Source organism: Mustela erminea, chromosome 2 (genome assembly GCF_009829155.1).
Source record: "Mustela erminea isolate mMusErm1 chromosome 2, mMusErm1.Pri, whole genome shotgun sequence".
NCBI classification, from domain to species: domain Eukaryota; kingdom Metazoa; phylum Chordata; class Mammalia; order Carnivora; family Mustelidae; genus Mustela; species Mustela erminea.
In genome coordinates this window covers 51,640,240-51,666,602 of record NC_045615.1, presented here as the reverse complement: position 1 = coordinate 51,666,602, position 26,363 = coordinate 51,640,240, and the positions used below count along the sequence as shown (strand labels likewise).

Here is a 26,363-nt window from a genome sequence, read left to right as displayed (position 1 = left end):
AGTGTCACAAATTCTTTCAAGGAACAGTAGTTCTTTCTGAGAGATATTTTTGCTCCAGAATTGAGCTGACAGCAGAATGGCTACACAAAGCTATATGTGAACAGATTAATTGCGGTATTTTAAAAATTCTTTGCTTTTCAAATTGTAGTCTAAAGAAGGTGTGACGGACATATTTTTCAGACGTTGCAATTCCCCTCTACGCATTGTGTTGTCTTCCTTTCCTTATTGCCACACTTTTCAAAGTGCATTTTTAAAAGGAATGGATATTTTAGCATGTCTTCAAAGTTAACTTACAGTTATTAATATGTAATCTGAGGAAAACCACAAGAATAAATCAGTCCTCATTTTTTTCTGCACTCATTCCAGTCATTAAAACTGAGAGTTGAATAAGTAATATTCTTTTACATCAGTGGGCTTTCCTCAAATTCTACTTTATTATTTTGCATATTGCTTTATGAATTATAATATTTAGACTGTTTTTAAATGTTTCAATAGAAAATTTGCCAATGTATACAGTTATGCAGATCCCAAATTCCCATAACAATTCTGATTTTAAAATATAAATAACTAGATGTTTATATTAAACTTTTTAAATTGGTATGTGCTTAGTAGCATTAAAATTCTCTATTAATATAAACACCATATTCTTTGCAAAAACATCTTTTACTAAAACACTTCTATTTATTTCATTAAAATAGTATTTCTTCACTCCATCAAATTATTAAGAAGAAAAATCTATTAGCTCACTAATCATTCTACCTGTTCTCTTACTGATGCAAGTAAACATAAATAAGCTTCAACAGTAGCCAATGTTATTGGTCAAAAGCATATTCCAATAAAGGCTACCTGTACATCATGCAGATGCAACATTAGATGAAAAGCATTTTCATCTTTATATTTTCAAAAATATTTATATTTATTTCTCTTACCCTTTCAATATTTGTCTTTAAAACTTTCCTGCCAAACTTTAGTACTTTAATATCTTGTCCATCTTTTCTTCTGCCAAATCTTCTTTAAGTTTTTTGATGAAACAAGTGCTTCATTTGACTAAATTTTGTATTGGTATCTTTAGTCTAAATATATTCTCACAATAAAGCATAACCTAGATTAGCAGAAAATAGTTTCATGAACAATGAACGCTTTGCCAATCAAAAGGCTATTTCATTAGAATAATAACATCAAAAATAAAATTTGATTACTCTTATATCCTTCAATCAAAACTTTCATTCATACAAATGATCATTCCAGTATAATAAAAAAATTGTATTTATATGATTGGTACCTATGAAAAATGTTAATTCACTCAAATATAAAGAGACAATTGAGGCAAATGCTTTTAATGTTTGGCATATTAGGTTAGGATGCCAGTGTAAAATCTTTGATTTGCATGTAGTGCCTAAAGGTTTTCTTTCCGCCAATGCATTTGTTATGAATACATTGAAATATGTCATCACATGTTGTAACAACACTCAAGGTGGCCCTTATCTCAAAAAAGTCAAAGCTAAGCATTTAGATAGAAAGTCACAGTTTTAAGGAATGTTTAATTTACACTACAGTCATAAAATATTATAAAGTTTTTCCTGTAAATTTTTATATTCATTTTCACATATACTTCAATTAAAGCAACTTTCCACACACTGCCCTTTCAGAAGTGGAATTCAGGATCAACATCTATCACAAAACAGCACTGTTGAAGTAAAGCAATGCAGTAAAGACGCAAAAAAAGATATCCAGGTGGATGGCTTTTACAAATCTAATTCTATTGCCATTTGAATTGAACCAAAATACAAATAAAATAAAAACTGGACTGCTGATCGACCTTACCTTCTTGAACGGCTTGAAAAGGGTTGCTTCCATCAACAAAAGTCACCGAAAATGTGATTTTCTCAGTCTGTAAAATCTCCTCATTCTGGTTGAGGTCACCAACTGCTGTGCGAAACACCTCATCATCCTTTTTGGCAGATTCATCAAAAATTGCTCCTAGAAAGAAGTGAGTGTTGCCATTAAACAATAACATAAATATTCTTTCATACTCTCTGGAAATATGCCAAAGAGACTTATATATTTGAAAAATGTATACTTTCCCTTAAAGCATGCACTTTATTTATTACTGAAGCACACTGTACTGGAAGCAGTGTGATAGCTAGGTAGTCATGTAGTTACTTCTTCCAAATGGAAGTGAAGAATAGTACATCACACTATGATTTCAGGAAGAGCTTTAGTAATACAATATAATCAGTCCAAAAATCTTCTGCAGAACGAAGTAGCTAACACATTAGACATCTCTTATCATAATATCTTTAGGAGTTCATAGTCTGAGGAATAGTTTTCTGAATAATAGGAGATACAATCAGGAAACTTTCTGAGATTCATTCACACAGTGTGCAGGGATCAGACTTCTATTGTGATCTTAATTTATTTTTCATTATTCTTTTTACTTCCTTCCTTTCTTTTTATCTTGAACAAGGGTTTCAGTATATTTAATGGTAGTAAATTCAATAACATTTATAGAAAATTTAGGCACATACAAACCTCTGAGCAGAGGTAATTTAAGAAGTAATTTCTGAAGAATTAACAAAAATCCTGGTGGATATTATGGCCTTTTCACTCACATACAATAATAATGATCATAAGAGTTATGGCTGACTTCTTTCTGAATGATTGCCTGTCAGCAAGGTGTAGCTTGAACATACCAGTGCTAGGAGTAAACTGATTTCAAATTCTGACTGCGGCTTGTTAAGTATATGACCTTGAACATGGGATTCAAATTCTAAACCCCACATTCATCATTTGTAAAATCTAATAGTAATCTGTAAGGGTTATTAACTGCTTTGAATAAGTTTATCCGTGTAAAATGTAAATAAATTGTGCTAACTACATAGTACATTTTCAACAAACACTGGTGTTTTCTTATTTTTAAATACTGTAATATGACATTTTACATTAATATTTTCCATATTGAAGAACCTCATGCCATCCTTACGATAATTATGTGATACACATACTACTACATACACATACAGTTATGAAAATTGAGTGTCAGTGCAAGGAATATGCCAAAGGAATAAGGGCCAGGGTCCTTGACTCCAGTGTCTTTGTTCTATATCACTATGGTATACTCCATTTCAGGATTATACCCATAAGAAATAAATGTATTTTTATGAGGATCCTGACTCAGATCTGGGAGATTCTTTCCCATCTGGCCACACATGCTTATTTGTGTTCATTCTGATTCTGCTAGTTCTAAGCAGGAACACATTTTTAAATTATTTATTTTTAAATTATAAACACAAGGTCAGTGTATTTTTTTTGCTTTTTTGAGTGAACCAAATGAATTTGCTCCTGCCAAAAAACGACATACACCCCAGGGTCAGTAACATGATAATGGAATGGCTACACATACATACGCATATACATATCCACATCCACATAATATTTTTCTTGAATATAATATTCTTTTTAATGTGTAAATATAAAAATAAAATTGTGTGTGCATTAAAATGTCTTTTTTCCGAATGTAAATACAATATGGGTATTATATACCCACATAGAGATAAACACAGACTATATATACAGTAAGAGTTATACATGTACATGTTTATATCTATACACACCCACACATATGTATATGTAGAAGCAGACGTTTTACATATGCCACTTCTGTTGATTTTATGCATTTGTGACTAAAGCCCAAATTGGCCTTCTAATGAAAGACAGATCATGATATTCAACATGCATTATTAGAGTCAATACATGATAAAGCAAGGGTGAAACTATGTCTATTTCTGACAAGTGCGGCAGGTTACTTTTGCCCTCTTCACCTTAAATGGCCTTATGATGGGGAGGCAATTATTAATTTTCACTAGAGAAGGCGGAGTGTCTAACAGGCTTTTTCTGTGAATCTAGCTTTCCCTTGTCACCGCTCTTTTATATTTGCCTGAAATGTACTAACTTTGACCAGCCTCTTCAAACCCTTGTTTTCTATTTCCTATAGTATAATTTGAATAGCTTCCCACAGCTAAAAGCATGAGCAAGGACAAAGAATTTTTAAATTGATACATAAAGTACTCCCTAATTATATTATTATATATCTATTAGTCAGGAAATTAATATTTTATTAAAATATATATTATAGATGTTAACTTTTGACCTCACATATCACTTCTGAATCAGATTGAAATCTACTTTAGAAACTGTTTTTGTGAAATTAGAGAGTAAAATGTTGGATGTATCTTGCTCATTGAAGCCACATTCATGAACATGCATTTTAATTTGTGGTAATTGTTATGAGAATCTAGATTAATCGTTACATTTAAATCTAATACTATCAGATCCAGATATACAGATTTCTTTAGCAGAAATTAGAATTATTAAAAAATTAGAATTAGAAATTAGTTAGAATTTCTAACTTTAGTTAGGAAGTGTGATATAGTGTACTATAATTGGAGCTGAAATAACCAGTTCATTTAAACCAGATAATCTAAATGTCTATTCACAAAGAAGTGATGTATGTTTCTATAAAGATGCTTCAGCTTGTCATGGATTCTAAGTGGGTCTTTTTTTTTTTTTAAAGATTTTATTTATTTATTTGACAGAGAGAGATCACAAGTAGACAGAGAGGCAGGCAGAGAGAGAGAGGGAAGCAGGCTCCCCGCTGAGCCGAGAGCCCGATGCGGGACTCGATCCCAGGACTCTGAGATCATGACCTGAGCCGAAGGCAGCGGCTTAACCCACTGAGCCACCCAGGCACCCCCTAAGTGGGTCTTTTAAAAGAAGAGTTTTTAATCAACCTTGTTTTTAAAGCGGATGATATTACTGACTTCTGCTGAGTATTGGTAACATATTTTTTAATGGAAGCATTTTAATGTTAAGTAACAGAATACTTAAGACTGCCTTAAACATTAAACCTGACTTAATAAGTAGCAGAAACTTACAGAAATGATAGCAAATTAGTCAATTCCATGCTAAATTAAGATATACTGAAAGGAAATACACAAAAGAAGTAGCTCATCTTTCTGCAAACAGCAAGAAGTAAACAGAAGAAACATTTCATCTTACTGCACACAGCATAACCAAAGAACAGGAAATCCTACCAATATTTCAAATCCAGTTATCTATTTACTTTTTTTCTTCAGCTATAAAATCTCATCTTAGATTTGGCTTTTAACCAAGAGAGTAAAGGCAGCATTTTGTATTAAGCAAAACTATTCTGAAAACAGCCCAGTGAGTTCCACATGCAGAACCTCACAAAAAAGGCTCTTTCCTATTTCATGCACTTCCAATAGTATAGTAATGTCATCTTTTTATCCTTTCTATAAATACACATATATTACCAGTCCAATCCAATATCAAACATCTAAGATTTATTTTTTTTGAAATTTATAAAGTGTAACATTCATAACTATGTAGTTAACATGATGACAGCAACTAGTTCTTTCCCAGCTATTTTATTAGCATTTTTTACTATCAGTTTTATTTTACAAACTTGAGATGAAAAGCAGAATCAATTTATTGTCCAGATGAAATAATTCTCCTACCACTTACACACACACACACACAAAGTTTGATCAACAGATTATATGTCCTATCTACACCTCACACTGGTCAAACTTAAAGGAAGAATAACCAAGAAATAAAACAGACAAGGAACACCTCCTACATGTTCCCATTGTACCAATTTGCAATCAGTCATTTACATTATTAGGGACTGATGATCTGTTCCTCCCATGAGAGAGAAAAGGCTTTACAAAGAGAGTGACATATACAGGCAAGAAAACATAGGTTTTATTTTATTTTGAGTTAATTTATCTATTTTGAGAAAGAGACGGACAGAGAGAGAGCTTGTGAGGAGTTAGTGGAAGGTGGGGGAAGAGAGAATCCCAGACAGACTCCCTGCTAAGCATGGAGCTCAATGTGGAGCTTGATCCCACAAGGCTGAGATCAACATTTGACTTGAGCCAAATCAAGAGTAGGACACTTAACCAGCTGAGCCATCAGGCACCCCACGTATATGTTTTTAAATACAAACTACAACATGTTTACTTATCTTCATAAATCTTATATCTTAGATAGTAAAGAATTATAGTTTATAGTAATTAAAACTATCCTGATATCTTTTTTTTCTCCTTGTTGTATAGGGTTATCTGTACAAGTCAGTATTTTATACCATAAAATCTTTTTACATAAATTCATATTTATAAATATGCTTGGTAAATAAAGCATTAATAGAAGTCACTAAGCTGACCAACTCCATAATTCTCAAATACAGTAGAAGCTTTAAGAAACATTAAGCTTAAAAGCATTTTTACCTTCGTGTCTTTATTTATGGTGTTTCTCCATGATGGGTGTATGTATGTTCGTCTCATTACCAAAATATAATTTCCTGCGTCACAGAAATTATTTATACTTTTGTGTGTATAGAAGGGAGCCTGGATATACTAGAATTAGTCAAGAAATAGTAATTGATTAATTTTTCCTTATGTTTAGTTAGGCATAATATTATAAAATAACTAGATTCAAAAACAGGAGTAAAAATGTGAGTTATAACTAACTATAAATTAAAACAATGGTAGACTTGCTAATGTACTTGCAAGTGAATTTATTATCATAGTCATTATGACTCCAGAATACCCAAATTATTCAACATGTTATTAATCATATACTTGTATTTTTAGTTTGAATATTTAAATTCTTTTTTTTTTCTTATACATATAAAAGGCAAGTGGAGGAAACATTGTTTAGCTGGTAAGATAATGGGGGAAAGAAAATGTCTTCGTCTAGCTCCGAGTTTTCTATAAAAACATTGAGAAATGTTTTGATATATGTCTTAAATTTTTTCCAGTCAGTAGAATTATTGGAAGATCTCTGTATCATATTTTATATAACTAGTATACCAAAAACTATTAAAATAAATAATGCTAAATATCTAATCTAAATACCTAAATATTATTACCTAAATATATGGTAACAAGTATCAACACATCTGCACTACCCTTGCATCATCAATGTTTAAAACCCTATCATCTAAAAAGACATGTATGAAACAACTGCCCAAAATATGTGGCTGGATATCAGAGTCGCAAATAAAATCAGAAATAGCTCATCTTTTTCCAGTCACAAAGTTCAAAATCTTTGTTTATTTAATTTTGCCTAATATACATAAATTCGTTATGGTATGTAGTTTTTAAAAAGAATTAACTTTTCAAAGGTGATCTATGAAATGAATCTGTCTTTGAAGCAACATAATAGAGTCTCTTGGCTTCTCTCTCTGTGCATTTTTTCCTCCTCTCTATTTTTTCTTCCCATATATTCATGCATCCACCCATCCACCCCTCAAAATAACCTTCCCTCAACACAGAGATAATCATCAAACCAAGTCTGGTTGTTTCTTAACAAATAATTTGCTCTCAAGACAGTGGAAAGCTATTACATGTTGAATCAGACCATAGCAAAATTAAGATGACTTGATAAGATGAAAATGGAAGTGGGCAACTGGGGATTTCATAGACTCACAGTTGAAACAAATTTTAAAGATGGTATACATAAACTCCACTTCTTCAGAAAATGTAGTGAAAAGAGTTTAAATGATTTGAACAAAATTATACAGCTAGAAGTTAGAAAGACTAGAGTAGGAATTTAAGTTTTCTGGTTTCAAATTTGGAGGTCTTTCTTCCATATTGTGTTTTTTTTAATTATTTAAAGCATTTACTTTATGAAAAAACATGCATATATATAATGTCAGGTATATGTATGAATACGTATATACACACATATATATAACATATATCATAAGCTATAGCATTCATATATATGTATGTGTGTATACACATATACACATACAATAACTAGTACTACCTCTGGTGATTAACATATCAAATCCATTTAATATAAACTATGAAATATTGAAAATTGAAGAATCATAACAAAACTTGATCATAAGACTATTTTTGCATAAAATGTATTACATTTTCCCTGGAGGCATTAACAATTTGATTTAGAAGGTTAAATTAAAAAAGCAAAAATCTCTGCTTAGGGAAAATTCACTGGTCACAGTAGGCTTCATAGTTATTCAGAGCTATTTAGAACTGTTAAATCATCGTATATCTTCACTGTTTTGGATACTCTATTCACAAATAAGTGGTTTTTTTCCTTAATTCTAATAATGCACTCTGCATACACATTAGTTGTATGTTATACAGATATCCAAATCAAGAGATCTTTAACTTTTTTTTTTTGCATCTATTAATGGTATTCCCACTATGTCAGTGGAAATTGTATATACATTTCAAAAGAAGCACAAATAGTGGAAGACAATATAAATACCTCAAAAATCAGATTTCCCCTTTATTTCACTTCTACTTACATTGCTCTCACTTCACAGAAGAAGCTAAACATGTTCTATACTAGTAGACAGCAAGAAAAATTAGTAGAATTGTGACCAAATAAAATAAGAATTTTCTATACCATGTGGCATCTCCACTTGAACATTATAGATTACCATTTCAGTGGGATATTATTACATTGAAGGCAGTGTGTGCGTTTATGTGTATGCATGTGTGTGCATATAAAACTATCTGTCCAGGTAATATTAATTATTTCGAGAAATCTCCCACATATTAATTTTGTACTACAAATGTTTTCCACAGTCCCTTCTCATTCAACAGAAATATTCCCACTAGGTTCTATGTTAATACCTTGACAGGCATGAAGTGTGGTTTTTAGAACTTTTTCTCATTTCATCAAGAGGTATATTTTCCTCAGTTCACCTTATCACCTTAAGTAAATCAAAACAATAATTCTAATTGGAAAGGAAGTGCTGGGATACACCAAATTCATGACAATTAGCAAATATTATTTGGAATCAGAGACAATTTTACTCTGCTCTGTTTCTGTTAAGTTTATAATAATTGAAATAATAACAGTGAAAGCAATTAACATGTGTTAGTAATAAGCACTGTACTAAGTGGTTAACTGGCATTATATCCTTGAGTTTTGATGAAAAACCTCTGATGGAAAATAAGGCTCAGATTAAGTAAACTTCCCGAGACTAAAGCTGGTCATGACTGGCAGAATTCACAGCCTTCAGTTTCAAAACCTTCCTTAGAAAATTGTGAGTTTAATATAGGGCAATATATTCATGATTATAAATTTTTATATTACCAAGTGATAGGAACAATTTTACCTTTATAAGTATCACAATACAATTTTTTGTATGTTAAAAGTCTCAAATAGGTTTTAATTTTTTGTTGGAGAAATTTTTATTAACTAGCACTAGCTTATAAATATTTTTAGATGCAGTATTTACCACATGATTTAAGCTATACTATTTATTTATTTTTTTTTAATTTTTTATTTTTTATAAACATATTTTTATCCCCAGGGATACAGGTCTGTGAATCACCAGGTTTACACACTTCACAGCACTCACCAAAGCACACACCCTCCCCAATGTCCATAATCCCACCCCCTTCTCCCAACCCCCCTCCCCCTAGCACCGCTCAGTTTGTTTTGTGAGATTAAGAGTCACTTATGGTTTGTCTCCCTCCTAATTCCATCTTGTTTCATTGATTCTTCTCCTACCCACTTAAGCCCCCATGTTGCATCACCACTTCCTCATATCAGGGAGATCATATGATAGTTGTCTTTCTCTGCTTGACTTATTTCGCTAAGCATGATACGCTCTAGTTCCATCCATGTTGTTGCAAATGGCAAGATTTCATTTCTTTTGATGGCTGCATAGTATTCCATTGTGTATATATACCACATCTTCTTGATCCATTCATCTGTTGATGGACTATACTATTTAAAGAGTAGTTTAGCTCAAGTATTCAATTTTTGCTCAAACTTTATGTTTAATTTTTCTTTTTCAATAATCTCATATATACAAGGAATTAAATCAGGGTAAATTTTTAAACATTACACAAATGGCAATTTTTACAGTTACTTTGGAGTAATATTAAAAGGGTTCTGGTAACATGCATTTTGGTATGTTCTTAAATGTAGGGTTCAGAACAAATCTCTAGCCTTTCATTGTTTTAAGGAGTTAGACTTTTTTTCCCACTTAGTAACTAATGATCCTGATAGGATGACAAGGCCAGAGTGATTTACATATTAAAGGACTTTAATAATTTACTTGGGTATGTAATATTCAAATTGTGACCAGGTATAGAAACTATCTGGTTCATTATCAACCAGTGTATAATGATTACTTAGTACTTTGTTCTCAGAGTTCAAAGTACATTATGATATTAACTTCCACCTTACCCACCATAATTATCTAGTTTATAGGTGAGCATCATTCTTGTTCTAAAGATAGACAATCAAGTCCAAAGAGGACAGTGCCAAAATCACAGAGGGAATTAGGGATATGAAGTAGAAAGACATAACTGTAAAGAGATGAAATTCCATGCAGACCACTAAAATGATTATACATAAATACTTGAAGGCATATTGTAAATTTTGAAATATTTTTATATTGTAGATACCTTTAAATTTTCATTTTTTTCCTCAAAATATTATGATAAAGTGATAACATAAGAACAACTGATAGTCCAAATAGCCGAATTTCCAATAACTGTCTTCTGAAATTTCAGACAAGGGCATCTGCATTAGAGTTTATGTTGTAACATTTCATCACACTGTGAGCTAAGTCAAATTGATGAAGGGATTCTTCACTCTAATACAGGTCTTTTTACACAGCCCAAATCTCCAGTAACATTTGAATTCATGTTTTCTTTGGAATTTTTGTAAAGTTATATAGAAACCAAAAGCACATTTAATTGATGATAGCTTCAACTGAATATGCGACCTTGCTGTATGTTTTTCAGAAGTCTGTGGAACAAAAGGAAATGTGGGCTGCTTAAGGAACAGATAATCTGACTCTTCCATGAAGAGGATAATAGGAAGCTAATCTTTAACATAATTATTTTATGTTGGAACATAGATACTCTCTGAATAGGTTGTGCATTTTTTATATAAGTTTGGTGTTTGGGGAATATATACTCCAAATTAGTTTGTATAATAAGAATTATTTGTAATTTTCAAAAGATTACTAAATATTGAGATATCAGTAATCTGTATTTTTTTCTTTATAAAAACATCACTATTGGGGCTCCTGGGTGGCTCAGTCAGTTGAGTGTCTGACTCTTGGTTTTGGCTCAGGTCATGATTTCGTGAGTCCTGGGACTGAGCCCCACCTTGGACTTCACACTCAGCAGGGAGTCTGCTTGAAGATTCTCTCCCTCTGCTCCTCCCCCAACTTTCATGTATTACAGTCTTTCTCTCTCCCTAAAATAAATAAATAAATCTTTTTTTTTTTAATAAAAGCACTATTTACAGAGGATTCTGGGAAGATGGTGGAATAGGAAGCATCAAGAATTTGTTTCCCTAGGGACGCCTGGGTGGCTCAGTTGGTTAAGCAGCTGCCTTCGGCTCAGGTCAAGATCCCAGCGTCCTGGGATCGAGTCCCACATCGGGCTCCTTGCTCAGCAGGGAGCCTGCTTCTCCCTCTGCCTCTGCCTGCCATTCTGTCTGCCTGTGCTCGCTCTCTCCCTCTCTCTCTCTGATAAATAAATAAAATCCTAAAAAAAAAAAAAAAAAAAAAAAAAAATTTGTTTCCCTATCTAGATAACAATTGCACTGATAGATTCTATCTAATAACTATTTTGGAAGTTTCAATATAATTGAAGGATTGCAACTTCCAGAGGAAGGCTTTGAGGGTAAGTTGAGTTAATTTTGGTCAATTTCAGCCTTTAGGACAGTGACAGCTACGTATCTTCCACTCCTCACCCATTTGGTAGGCAGCTGTAAGTGGAAGCCTTTCTAGGAGCACCTTGCACACAGTTTGTGTGAGCCAGCATGGGCAAAAAAAAAAAAAAATAATAATAATAATAATAATAATAAACAAACAAATAAATAAATAAATAAATAAAAATAAAATACAATTATATCCTCTAAATATAGAGAATCTATGCCCTGCCACAGATAGCTGATTGCTGCTTCTGATCTTAGAGGTATACAAAGAGAAAGGAAACCACTATTGTTGCACTCCCCTCCACTGCTGCAATCTCATGCCTCTCTGGCTGAAGTGACTTCCAAAAGATTTAAAAAGTCACTGTTCACATATTTCCCCTTCATTTTTCTCTTTTCTTTGGGAGCCAGACATTACCAATCAGATCATTCAAAAGCAGCTATATATACAGGGATATTAAAAAGTCAATGCACATGCCTAGAAAAAGGTGAAGGTTGAGACAAGAACTGAAAAGACTTTAAATTTGCATTTCAAGCTGATTCTTGACACAGAGATGATCTACAATAATTAAAAAAGGAAACAATAAATAAAACAAAAACAAAAACAGCAAACTCTGAGGAAAGAAGAGACTGTGACTTCCAGAGTTACCCTATTTTTTATTGAAATATATAGTTTTCAACAACAACAACAAAAAAAAATCAGATGGTATATAAAGAAATGAGGAAATATGGTCTATTTGAAGGAAAAAACTAAATTAACAAATCATCCCAGAAAAAGACCTAGTGGTAGAACTATTAGAGGAAGATTTTTTTAACTTTTTTTTTTTATTTATTTAACAGAGAGATAGATCAGTAGGCAGAGAGACAAGCAGAGAGAGAGAGAGGGAGAAAGAGGCTCCCCACTGAGCAGAGAACCTGATGCAGGGCTTGATCCCAGGACTCGGAGATCATGACCTGAGCCCAAGGCAGAGGCTTAACCCACTGAGCCACCCAGGCACCCCTAGAGAAAGATTTTTAAATAGCTGTCTTAAAGATGATCACTGAAGTAGGGGAAAATTTGGAGAAAGTCAAAACAATGGATGGGCAAATATCAATAAAGATACAGAAAACCCAAAGAGAAGCGAGAAACAAATTCTGGAGCTGAAAAGTACAATAATGGAAATGAAAAATTCCCTAGAAGGACTCAAAGAGCAGGCAGAAGAAAGAATCCATAACCTTGAAGATATGACAATGGAAATTACCAAGTCTGGGAAAAAGGGGGAAAAAAAATGAGGAAAAGTGAACAGAATCTAAGGGACCTGTGGGACATCATCAAGAAGACCAACGTGGGATTGTGGGATCCCATAATGTGATCCTGTGGGATTCACAAAAGAAACGAGAGGATAATTGAAGCTATATTAGCTAAAACTTCCAAAATTTGATAAACGACAATAGATGTAAACATCCAAGAAACTCTGTGAACTCCAACAAAGAAGAACTCAAAGAGACTCATATCAAGACACACTAATCAAAATTTCAAAGCCAAACACACAAGGAAAAATCTTAAAAGCAGCAAGAAAGAATGCATTCATACACAAAGGATCCTCAATACTATTATCAACAGATTTTTCATTAGAAACTTTGGAGGCCAGAAGGCAGCAGTCAAATTTAAGGGAGAAATTAAGATATATCCAGATAAAAGTTGAGAGTATTCATTATCATTAGACCTGCACTGCAAGGAAAGCTAAAGGGAGCCCTGAAGGTTGAAATGAAAGGAAATGTCAAAGCAGCTCAAAGTTACATGGAGAAATCGAGATCATATAAGGTAAATATATGGGCAATTATTAAAGTCAGCATTATTGTAATGACAATTTGTAACTCCACTTTTTTATTTCTACATTTAAGGTACTAATATATATATTTTTTATAAAAAGATAACTATCATGATTCATGGACCTGTACCCCTGGGACTAATAATACATTATATGTATCTAAGAATTTTAAAAAATAATTTAAAAAGATAATTATCAGTCTAGAAGCTAGTATTATTTTAAGTTTGGCTTTCTACATAACTTCAGAGACTAACAGTTTTTTTTTTTTTTTTAACTATTAGTTTATGTTCTGGGGCACACAATGAATATAGAGGTAATTTTGTGACATTGACAACTCAAAGGGCTGGGGATGAAAGTATAAAGGAGCAGTTTTTGTATGTTATTAAATTATAGCTGCTATAAATTCCAAGTAGAGTGTTAAAACTTTAGGATGTTAAGAATAATCCCCATGGTGACCACAAAAAAAAAGAGCTATGGAATATACACAGAAGAAAATGAGAAAGTAATTTAAATGTTAAAATATAAAACTTTAAATGTTACCAAAAAAACAACTAAGTAACAAAGAAGAGAGTAATGCAGGAAATGAGAGACAATAAGCTTACTAAGACTCAAGGAAAACAAACAGCAAAATGACAGAGGTCCATTCCTAGAAATTATTATCCATATAAATGTTATAAAATCTCCAATCAAAAGATAGAATTGGACAGAATGGCTAATAATAAATGATCCAGCTATATACTGTCTACAAAAGACTCACAAGATATTTTTAAATCATATATCTGATAAGAAATTAATATCCAGATACAGGGAGAACTCCTAAAACTAAAAAACAAAACAAAAATCAATCTAGTTCAAAAAAAGATAGGGGCTCCTGGGTGGCTCAGTGGGTTAAAGCCTGCACCTCAGGTCATGATCCCAGGGTCCTGGCACAGAGCCCCTCATGGGGGAAAAAAAAAAAAATCTATGCTCAGCAGGGGGCCTCCCTCACCCACCCATCTCTGCCTGTTTCTCTGCCTACTTGTGATCTCTGCCTGTCAAATAAATAAATAAAATCTTTATTCAGAACAAAACAAAACAAAAACAAAAAATTTGATCATTTTTTCCAAAGAAGATATGTTAAGTGCCCAAAAAGCTCATGAGAAATCTGTTGATTAAAGATGTCCAACATCATTAATCATTAGGAAAATGCATATCAAAACTATACCTCAGACTAATTAGAATTGTTACTATCAAAAATAACCAGAAATAACGAGGGTTTGCAAGGATATAGAGAAACTGTAACCATTCTGTACCATTTGTGATAATGAAAAATGGTACAGGTGATATTTAAAAAATAGAATTACCATAGGATCCAACATTTCCACGTATGCCTACATATCTCAGAAAATTGCAAGCAGGGTCTTGAACAAATACTTGTACATTCATGTTCATAGTATCATTATTCTCAATAGCTAAAACATGGAAGCAACCTGAGTGTTTATTGATGGATGAATGGACAAGCAAAATATGGTATATATATACAATGAAATAGTATTCAGTCATGAGAATGAAGGAAATTCTGACGTATGGTACAATATGGATGAACTCTGAGGACGTTATGCTAAGTGAAATAAGCCAGTTACAATAAAACAAGTACTACATAAATTATAATAAAACAAATACTCTATAAATCCATTTAAATACTGAGAGTATTCAAAATCATAGAGATAGAAAGGAGAATGGCAGAATTCTATGGACGGGGAGAAAGGAATGGAGAGTTTTTGTTTAATAGGCATAAAGTTTCACTTTTACTAGAAGAAAGAAGTTCATCATATTAGTGGCGATGGTAGCACAACATAATGAATGTATTGAATTCAACTAAACTATACTTAATAATGGTTAACATAATAAATTTTAAGTTACATGTATTTTACAACTAAAAAATTGGGGGGGGGATGGAATTGTTTAACTCCTTAAATTATTTTCCACATTTTCATACTGAATCTGTGAAGTAATCCAGAGCTTTATATCTTGTTTCAGTCCCATTCTCCATATCATACATTTGTTTGAAGCAATGTCCTATTATTGCAAATTTAACTGCCGTGACAAGAAAAGAAAGAACTGGTTTCTGAAAGGAGACTTTTTTAACACTGCATAGCAATTCAAACTGTTCCCAAACTGAAATGATGAATTTAAAAAAAAAAAAAATGTAAGAAGGTATCTTCTTGAAAAGCACATTCACTGGGAAGACTTGCAGATATTTTTAGATGGAACAGATATAACTTTTTTTCTTTTGTAACAATTCACTAGATCCTTTTAATACTACCTTCAATTACCATAAAAAACACTGGTATAAGTAAAACCTTATGTCAAAGAAATACCTGTATATATAAAAAAAAGGTGTGAATTCTATGCGCTTGTAAAGTGAAACTCATTTTACACACAAATAATTTAGTTTAGGTTGTCTACTGTATAGTAAAAATATATTTTTATGCATAAGTCAAAAATTCACTCTGCTTCTAGATAAAAACAAGTAATTAACCAATCTGAATTGAGTTAGATAAGTAACTTGAAATTAAGCATTTTAGAAGTGTAGAGTATTATCTTCATTTCTAAAGAAAAAAAGGCATTATGTGGTATATTTCAGGTAGGAAAAAGATAGCTTTCTGACATAAATCTAAAACTTCATAGTTTTATTAACTCTGAATTCACTTGTAGCTTCATCTTCTTTATGATATGAGCATTTTAAACCAAAAATTTTAGGAAAATCTACGAACTTTTTTTTTTCTCAGCATGTCCTATTTTGTGCTGTTATATATACTGAATAAGGAAATGTGTTAGGGGGTGCCTGAGCAGCACAGTGGGTTAAAGCCTCTGCCTTTGGCTCAGAGGGTCATAATCGCAGGATCCTGGGATTGGACCCTGCCTTGGGCTCTCTGTTCAGCGGGTACCTGCTTCCCTTCCCCTCTCTCTGCCTGCCTCTCTGCCTACTTATGATCTCTCTCTGTCAAATAAATAAAATCTTTAAAAAAAAGAAAAAAGGAAATGTGTTAGGAAGCAACATATAGGTATTGCTAGGGAGCTGCCCTACAAAGTATTCCATGAACAGTGAGAAAATAGTGGTTCTATTATAATTGTAGGCTAGCCAATAGTAAGTGAGACATGAGTGTCCTTATGAGGATGATGATATTTTGGGCTATTTATTAGTTGTAAGTGGTTATAAAATGGACCCAGTTTCTCTCATCTATAAAGATCTGTCTCATAATCATAGTTTTTCCCATCTACAAGCCAAATATTTAAAAGAAATCAATTTTCAAGTAAACTCTTGCATAAATTAATCTTACAGGGGGAGGGACAAGGTGGTGGAAAAGTAGGAGACCCTGTTTAAACCGGTCCCATAAAGTGAGCTAATTATCTACCAGAATACTCTGAACACCCATGAAATCAGCATAAGATGTAGGATTATCCAATTCTGGATCTCTACAGAGGAAGAAGACACCAGTGGAGAAGTAAAGCAGAGTGGGAACACTCAGACTGATATCAAAGGATGAACAGAAGTTGTAAGGAGCCACCAGAAGCAACCCATTAGAAAATAATACCCCCATACAAAAGTGCCCTGTGATTGGGGACCAACATTAACTTGGAGTCTGGTTAAAAGCACTCAAAAAGAGCAAAAGATTTTCAGGGACAACTGATGGACTTGGGTGGTCATGGCCATAGGCCTAAGCCCACGGATGCAGGACAGCCACCGCCAGTGACCACCTGTAGCAGAAAGAGTGCGGTGGAGCCCCTGGGGTTGCAAGGCTTCTACCACCACTCTTGGCTGTGCGCACTCTCACTCCCACATGAGGGAGTCTGGTGATAGTGTCAGCCTGCACTCCCTAGAACTTTTGTGCTCTGCACACACTAAAACAACCAGGGTCTGACCCACTCCCTGCCTGTATCTGAGAAAGCTCCATGCGGGCTCTAGCCAGCGATCTCCGGGACCAGTCAAGCATCTGGGCTCTCCCAGCCGGGGCCTGAACATCTCAGCGCCATCTCTGGTCACGATCCTGCGGAGGCAACCTGCTCAACTGTGAGCTCTGGACCCCAGACAGTAGCCCCGGCAAAGGCAGCCAGCGGAAGCCAGCTCCCTGGACCAATATCGCTTGAGGTTTTAGAGGCACAGGGGTGTAGAGACAAGTGGGAGCTTCAGGCGACGACTGAGATGGTGGCTGGGGACGTGCACTACCTTTGAGAGGACGCATGACTCAGCAGAGTTTGCAGAGCAAGAGTTTGTGTGTTCTGGACCAGAGGTAAGCAGACTGAGGCTTCTCTCTGAGGTGGAGGTCTGGGTGCAGTTTGCTTTCCACTAAGCCTCCGAAAAGCCCCCAAAAGCCTCCAAAGAACAAAAACCTCCAGAGAACAAAAGCCTGAAAAACCTGTTTCCAAAGAGCCCAGCCCCTTCACAGGAGCCAGGAGGACTCAACCCTAGCAAGACTGCTTGAAAAACAATGCCGCAGTTTCCTCCTCTAGAAAGCCAGCCAGAAGAAAGAGAGGACAACCACCACAGGGTCCCCATAAAACTGTAAAACCCCAATATCTGGGGAAAAAAATACACTGAGTTTTCGGTATTGCCCTAAAACCTGTATATTTCATAGATACAACTTTTATTTTTATTTTATTCTCACTATTCTTGTACCTTTTAATTTTTTAAACCTACTTTTCATTAAAACTAGAGAATACAACATATTTCATAGTAACCTTTTAACTTTTTAACTAATAATCTTTTAACATAATAAACTTTTAATGTTTTCATACATATACCTGTGTTTTTCTTTTTCTTTTCTATTTTTTTTTAATATACATATAGATATAAGCTTCAAGGTAATCCACTTTCCCTAATCAATACTACCCCTATATATAAACCAGTTTCAATCTCCCTTAACTCTGGAAAGTTGAGTCCTTTAACAAAGATATCAAGATACACCCAGGAAGAATCAAAATAACCTTCCTCACCCACATCCATGATTTGTAACCACCCTCCCATCTTTTTCTTCTGTCAGTGTTTCTGTGTATTTGTTCTTGTTCTGGCATTATATAAATCCTATCCTTGGGGTTCAGCTTGGCTGGGTTCTTCTTCTTCTTCTTCTTCGTCTTCTTCTTCTTTTTTTTTTCCTTTTTTCCTTGTCATTTACTTTTGTAGGTCTTTTTGTTTGTCCGTTTTTGATTTTGGGGTCCATTCAATCTGGACCTTCTCTCTTTTTCTCTCTCTGTCTTTCTCTCCCTCTCTCTTTTTCTTTTTTCTTTCTTTTAGGTGATGACTTTCAATTACTCAGAAGCATCTCAGGGTGCAACTGCCTGGATCGCAGTTGACATATTCAGCTACACATCCCCTCAACCACCTCTCACTAAAATGACTAGGAGGAGGAATGCCCAACAGAGGAAAAATACAGAGACTGAGCCCTCTCCATCAAAATTGTTGAATATGAACACAGACAGTATGTTGGAAAGACAATTCAGGTAGCAATTAACTAGGCAACAGCTAGGATGGAGAAAATCATTCTGACAGCACAGAATCCCTAATAGTAGAAGTGAAAGCCACCCAGGAAGAAGTTAAAAATGCTATCAATAAGATCCAATCTAATTTAATTCTCTAGTAGCTAGGGTAACCAAGGCAGAAGACAGAATCAGTGATCTAGAGAACAAGCTATAGAGAAAGAGGATCACGAGGAGGCATGGGAGAAACAACTTAGAACCCATGAAAACAGAATTAGGGAAGTAAATAATGCCATGAAATGTTCCAATGTCAGAATTATTAGGATCCCTGAGGAGCTGGAGAAAGAGAGAAGGCTAGAAGATATAGTTGAATAAATTCTGGATGAAGGTTTTCCAAATCTGGGGAATGGAACCAGCAATCGTGTCCTAGACACAGAAGGACCACCCCACCCCCTAAGAGCAACAAATGTAGAAAGACCTTGAGACATTTAATTGTGACACTGATGAATCATAATTTTAGACAAGATCATCTGATAGCAGCTAGGGGGAAGAGATTCCTTATGTACAGAGCAAGGCACGTCAGAATAAAGGCAGACCTGTCCACAGAATCCTGGCAAGCCAGAAAGGGCTGGCAAGACATATTCAGGGCACTAACTGCGAAGAACATGCACCCAAGAATACTTTATCCAGAAAGGCTGACATTCAAAGTGGTGAAATTTCTTTTCTTTTCTATTTTTTTTAATATACATATAGATATAAGCTTCAAGGTAATCCACTTTCCCTAATCAATACTACCCCTATATATAAACCAGTTTCAATCTCCCTTAACTCTGGAAAGTTGAGTCCTTTAACAAAGATATCAAGATACACCCAGGAAGAATCAAAATAACCTTCCTCACCATCGGCAAGGTTTAATAGAGTATATGACCACCAAACTGGCACTACAAGAAATATAAGGAAGAAAGAAGAAAGAATCCAAGAGCAACATGGAACAGAAATTCACAGAGACAATCCATAGAAACAAGGACTTCACAGGCAACATGATGTAAATAAAAATGTATCTTCAAATAATCACTCTCAATGTGAATGGCCTAAATGCTCTGATAAAATGGCACAAGGTTGCAGATTGAATAAAATGACAGGACCCATCCATATGTTGTATATAAGAGACCCATTTGGAACCTCAGGATACATCCAGACTGAAAGTGAAAGGATGAAGAAGCATCTTTCATGCCAATAGGGCTGAAAAGAAAGCTGGGATAGCAATTCTCATATCAGATAAATTAGATTTTAAACTAAAGACTGTAGTCAGAGATAAAGAAGGACACTACATCATTGTTACAGGGTCTATCCACCAAGAAGATCTAAAAATTGTAAATATTTATGCCCCCAATACAGGAGCAGCCAACTACATAAGACAACAGCTAATCAAGACAAAAAGTCACACATTAACTGTAGGGGATCTTAACATACCATTCTCAGTAATAGACAGATAATCCAAGCAGAAAATAAATAAAGAAACAAGAGCATAGAATGACACATTGGACACAGACGGACCTCAGAGGTATTTACAAAACATTCCACTCTAAAACAACAGAATACTCATTCTTCTCTAGCGCACATGGAACTTTCTCCAGAATAGACCACAGAATGGGTCACAAATCAGGGCTCAACCAATACCAAAAGACTGAGATTATTCCCTGCATGTTCTCAGACCACAATGCTTTGAAACTGGAACTCAACCACAAAAAAAAGTTTGGAAGGAATTCAAACATTTGGAAGCTAAAGACCACCCTGCTTAAGAATGGATCAACAAGAAAGTCAAAGAAGAACTTAAACAATTCATGGAAACCGATGAGAATGAAGACACATCAGTCCAAAATCTAAGGGATACAGCAAAGGCAGTCCTAATGGAGAAATACAGAGCCACCCAAGCCTCACTCAAAAAAATTGAAAAATCCAGAATAAACCAGCTTTATTTACACCTTAAAGAACTGGAGAATCTGGGGCACCTGAGTGGCTCAGTGGGTTAAGCCTCTGCCTTCGGCTCAGGTCATGATCTCAGGGTCCTGGAATCGAGATCTCAGGCTCTCTGCTCAGAGGGAAGCCTGCTTCCCCTTCTCTCTCTGCCTGCCTCCCTGCCTACTTGTGATCTCTCTCTGTTAAATACATAAAATCTTACAAAAAAAAAAAAAATTGGAGAATCAGCAACAATTTAAGCCAATCCCACACACAAGAAGAGAAATAATCAAGATTAGAGCAGAGATCAATAAGGTAGAAACTAGAGATACAGTAGAACACATCGATGAAACTAGAAGCTGGTTTTTTGAAAGAATCAATTAAATCAGTAAACCACTGGTCAAACTAATCCAAAAGAAGAGAGAGAGGACCCAAATTAATAAAATTATGAGTGAAAAGGGAGATATCATAACTAAAACCATGGAAATAGAAACAATTATCAGAAATTATTATCAACAGTCATATGCCAGTAAGTTAACCAACCTAAATAAAATGGATGCATTCCTGGAAACCTATAAACTTCCAAAATGAGTTAGGAAGAAATTAACAATCGGAATAGACCAATATCTAGTAAAAAGATTGATTATGATCAAAAGCCTCTCAAAAATCAACAGCCCAGGACCTGACAGATTCCCTAGAGGATTCTCCTGAACATTCAAAGAAGACATAGTACTTATTCTCCTGAAGATGTTTCAAAAAATAGAAACAGAAGGAAAACATCCAAACTCCTTTTATGAAGTTAGCATTACCCTGATCCCCCAATATGGCAAAGACTCCACCAAAAAGAATTTCAGACCAATATCCCTAATGAATACAGATGCCAAGATTCTCAACAAGATCCTAGCTAATAGGATCCAACAGTACATTAAAAATATTATCCACTATGACCAGGTGGGATTTATCTGTGGGATACAAGGATGGTTCAATATTTGCAAATCAATCAATGTGATAGAACAAATCAATAAGAAAAGAAAGAAGAACCACGTGGTCCTCTCAATTGATGCAGAAAAAGCATTTGACAAGATACAGCATTCATTCCTGATTAAAACGCTTCAAAATATAGGGATAGAGGGAACATTCCTCAATTTCATAAAATCTATCTATGAAAAACCCACAGCAAATATCATCCTCAATGGGGAAAAGCTGATAGCCTTCCCTTTGAGATCAGGTAAACAACACCAATGTCCACTCTCACCACTGTTGTTCAACATAGTACTATCAACAGCAATCACACAACCAAAAGAAATGAAACGTATTCAAATTGGCAAAGAAGAACTCACACACTCTCTCTTCACAGAAGACATGATAGTTTATATGAAAAGCCAAAAGACTCCACCCCTAAACTGCTAGAACTAATACAGCAATTCAGTAATATGGCAGGATACAAAATCAAGGTAATGAAATAAGTTGCTTTCTTATACACTAACAATGAAAATAAAGAAAGAGAAATGAGAGAGTCAATTCCATTTACTATAGCACCAAGAACCAAAAGATACCTGGGAATAAACCTAACCAAAAATGTAAAGGATCTATACTCAAGGAACTACAGAACACTTACGAAGGAAATTGAAGAAGACACAAAAAGATGGAAGACCATTCCATGCTCATGGATCCAAAGAATAAACATTGTTAAAATGTCTATACTGCCCACAGCAATCTATACTTTCAATGCAATCCCAATCAAATTCTACCAGCATTTTTCAAAGAGCTGGAATAAACAATCCTAAAGTTTCTATGGAACCAGAAAAAAACTCCAAATTACTAAGGAAATGTTGAAAAAGAAAAACAAACGTGGGGGCATCACGTTGCCTGATTTCAAGCTTTACTACAAAGCTGTGATCACCAAGACAACATGGTACTGGCACAAAAACAAACATAGAGACCAGTGGAACAGAGTAGAGAGCCCAGTTATGGACCCTCAACTCTATGGTCAAATAATCTCTGAGAAAGCAGGAAAAAAATCTACAGTGGAAAAAAGATAGTCTTTTCAATAAATGGTGCTGGGAATATTGGACAGCTACATGTTGAAGAAGGAAACTCGACCATTCCATTATACCATACACAAAGATGACTCGAAATGGATAAAAGACCTCAGTGTGAAGCAGGAATCTATCAAAATCCTAGAGAACAGGTAGTAATCTCTGTGACATTCACCACAGTAAGTTTTTAAGAAATGTCTCCAAAGACAAAGGAAAACAAAAGTGAAAATAAACTTTTGGGACTTCATCAAGATCTAAAGCTTCTGCATAGCAAAGGAAACAGGCAACAAAACAAAGCAACCCACAAAAAGGGAGAAGATATTCAAAAATAACACTACAGACAAAGGGCTGATATCCAAGATCAACAAAGAACTCCTCAAACTCAACACACACAAAACAGATAATCAAGTCAAAAAATGAGCAGAATACAAGAACAGACACTTCTGCAAAGAAGACATACAAATGGCTAACAGACAAGTGAAAAAATGTTCATCATCATTAGCCATCAGGGAGATTCAAATCAAAACCACATTGAGATACCACCTCACACCAGTTAGAATGGCCGAAATCAACAAGATAGTAAACACCAAGTGTTGGAGAAGATGTGGAGAAAGGGGAACCTTCTTACACTGTTGGTGGGAATACAAGTTGGTGCAGCCATTTTGGAAAACAGTGTGGAGATTCCTTAAGAAATTAAAAATAGAGCTACCCTATGACCCTGCAATTGCACTACTGGGTATTTACCCCAAAGATACAGATGTAGTGAAAAGAAGGGCCATCTGTACCCCAATGTTCATAGCAGCAATGGCCACAGTCACCAAACTGAAAGAACCAAGATGCCCTTCAACGGATGAATGGATAAAGAAGATATGGTCCATGTATACAATGGAATATTATGCCTCCATCAGAAAGGATGAATACCCAACTTTTGTATCAACATGGATGGAACTGGAAGAGATTACACTGAGTGAAATAGGTAAAGCAGAGAGAGTCAATTATCTTATGGTTTCACTTACTTGTGGAGCATAAGGAATAACGTGGAGGACATTGGGAGAAGGAGAGGAGAAGTGAACTGGGTGAGAATGGAGTGGGGGAACAAACCAGACACTGTGGACTCTGAGAAACAGACAGGGTTTTGGAGTGGAGTGGTGGTGTGACCCAGGTGATGGGTATTAAGGAGGGCATGTATTGTATGGAGCACTGGGTGTGGTGCACAATGAATTTTGGATCACTGAAAAAAAATTAAATCCATCCATCCATCAATCAATCAATAAATCAGTGTTATAAATATGGCCAAAGTTGTATATGTATGTTTACACTGTTTTATTCTTAAGAAAAAAGCAATAACATTTTAAAATTGAAATTCCTATTTACATAGCTTTTTTCATCCTCATTTTACAGATGAGAACACCAAATTACAAAATCACAATGTTAGGTGAATCACTGAATCACAAAGTTAAAAAAGTAAATAAAGTAGGACTTGAATATAAGACTTTCTAGATTCAAAAACCTATAGCTTTTATACAAATAAACTGTATGTACATTGAAAACTTAGCCCTCTGCTGAGAAAAAATATTCTACTTTTAGAAAAATGTGCTGAAAAAAGAGACAACAATGAATGCCTTCAAACTGTGTCCTTAATTCATCTCTTTAGACAGTTTGTCTCAATGACATGATATGTAGCATTCCCCTTTGAAGAAAAAGAAAATAAAATAACAGCTGGAAAGAGGTGATAACTTAAATGAACTGTGGGCCATGTTAGTAGAGATGACAGAGAATAGACTATTGCCTTTTATTAACCTCTTGAGAAATTATTTTAAAAGTCAAAATATGTCTAGTAAAAATGCTTATTTATGGTATTTCATGTAAAGCAATTAACCATAGAGAGCAACTTAAAAAGAAAAAAGTCAAGTTCAGAAAAAATTCTACTACACTGCTGATACAAAAAAATTCCTAGGTGAAGTGTATGAGGAAAATGTAAGTAGATTCCTAGAGATCCCCTACTACTGTTTCTTATCTTAATATTTGAAGTTAAATTTCAAAGAAATATTATGGGGATATTTTTCCCAGTAAAAAATGTAAACAGATTTTCTTTCCTTTAACATAATTTCTAAAACAAATTGCCATAATATTTATATCTGTAAATCCTAGTTGGTAGGTATACAGGTGGATGTTTGTTATGTTCAACTCCATATTTTTCAGTGTTTTTACAAAATGTTCACGATTTAATGATGAAACAGTCTAGAACAACTTTCTTGATGCAGAATTTGAATAAAATGTATATAATGTTTTAGTGTTTTAATCATTGTTTTACAATGTTTATCAAAATCATGTTTAGGAGAATTCATATATCCATATCTATTATTCAAATAAGTTACCCTATATTTAAAATATTATTTCACTTACGTCTTCTTTTTTATGAAGAAGTCAGTTCCCCAAATTTCAAACAATCAATAGTGAAAGGCTATAAGACATCATTTTTATGAGACCATTGTAAATAAAAATTTAAAAATTAAGTTTCAAAATGGTTCAGAATTCATTGGAAGACTCTATCTGAAGATCATAAAGCCTCATAGCACATCATTGGTTTCTGATGTAGCATTCAATGATTCACTAGTTGCATATAATACCCAGTGCTCCTCACCACACATGCTCTCCTTAATACCCATCACTCAGTTACCCCATCTCCCCACATCCTTCCCTTCTGTAACCTCAGTTTGGTTCCTAGAGTCCAGAGTCTCTCATGGTTTGTCTTCCTCTCTGATTTCTTCCCATTCAGTTTTCCCTCTCTTTCCCTGTCCTCCATGCCATTCCTTATGTTCCACATATGAGTAAAACCATATGATAATTGTCTTTTTCTGCTTGACTTATTTCACTTAGCATAACCCCCTCCAGTTCCATCCATGTCGATGCTAATGGTGGGTATTCATCCTTTTTTGATGACAGTAATATCCCATTGTATATATGAACCATATCTTCTTTATCCATTCATCTATTGAATGGCATCTCAGCTCCTTCCACAGTTTGGTTATCATGGACATTGTTGCTATGAACATTGGGATGCATGTGCCCCTTCTTTTCACTATGTCTGCATTTTGGGGGTAAATACCTAATAGCACAATTTCTGGGTCATAAGGGAGCTCTATTTTTAACACAAGCTGGTACAGCCACTCTGAGAAACAGTACAGAGGTTCCTTAAGACTCTGAGATTCTTAAAGAGAATGTAAGGTCAGGTAATCCGATCATGATTCTCATTTCTGGCATCTTTGGTTACTGTACAAAGATACTGTGTATCTTTAATTATATTTCTTCATTTTCTCCCTATTTTTCTTTAAATTAAGGTTTGCTA

General features: G+C 34.5%; 1 protein-coding gene across 5 annotated transcripts in view; it reads right to left on the bottom strand.

The window, feature by feature from the left end:
- Positions 1–26,363, bottom strand: part of GRID2 (glutamate ionotropic receptor delta type subunit 2) — a 1,491,890-nt gene that overhangs the window by 1,176,360 nt on the left and 289,167 nt on the right. For 4 of the 5 annotated variants that reach the window (XM_032332901.1, XM_032332902.1, XM_032332903.1 and 1 more), the window contains exon 2: positions 1,825–1,980. The exons of the other annotated variant lie outside the window; for it this stretch is intronic. In XM_032332901.1, the coding sequence (XP_032188792.1) occupies positions 1,825–1,980 (156 nt within the window). The remainder of the gene's footprint in view (positions 1–1,824; positions 1,981–26,363) is intronic. 5 annotated transcript variants of the gene reach the window in all.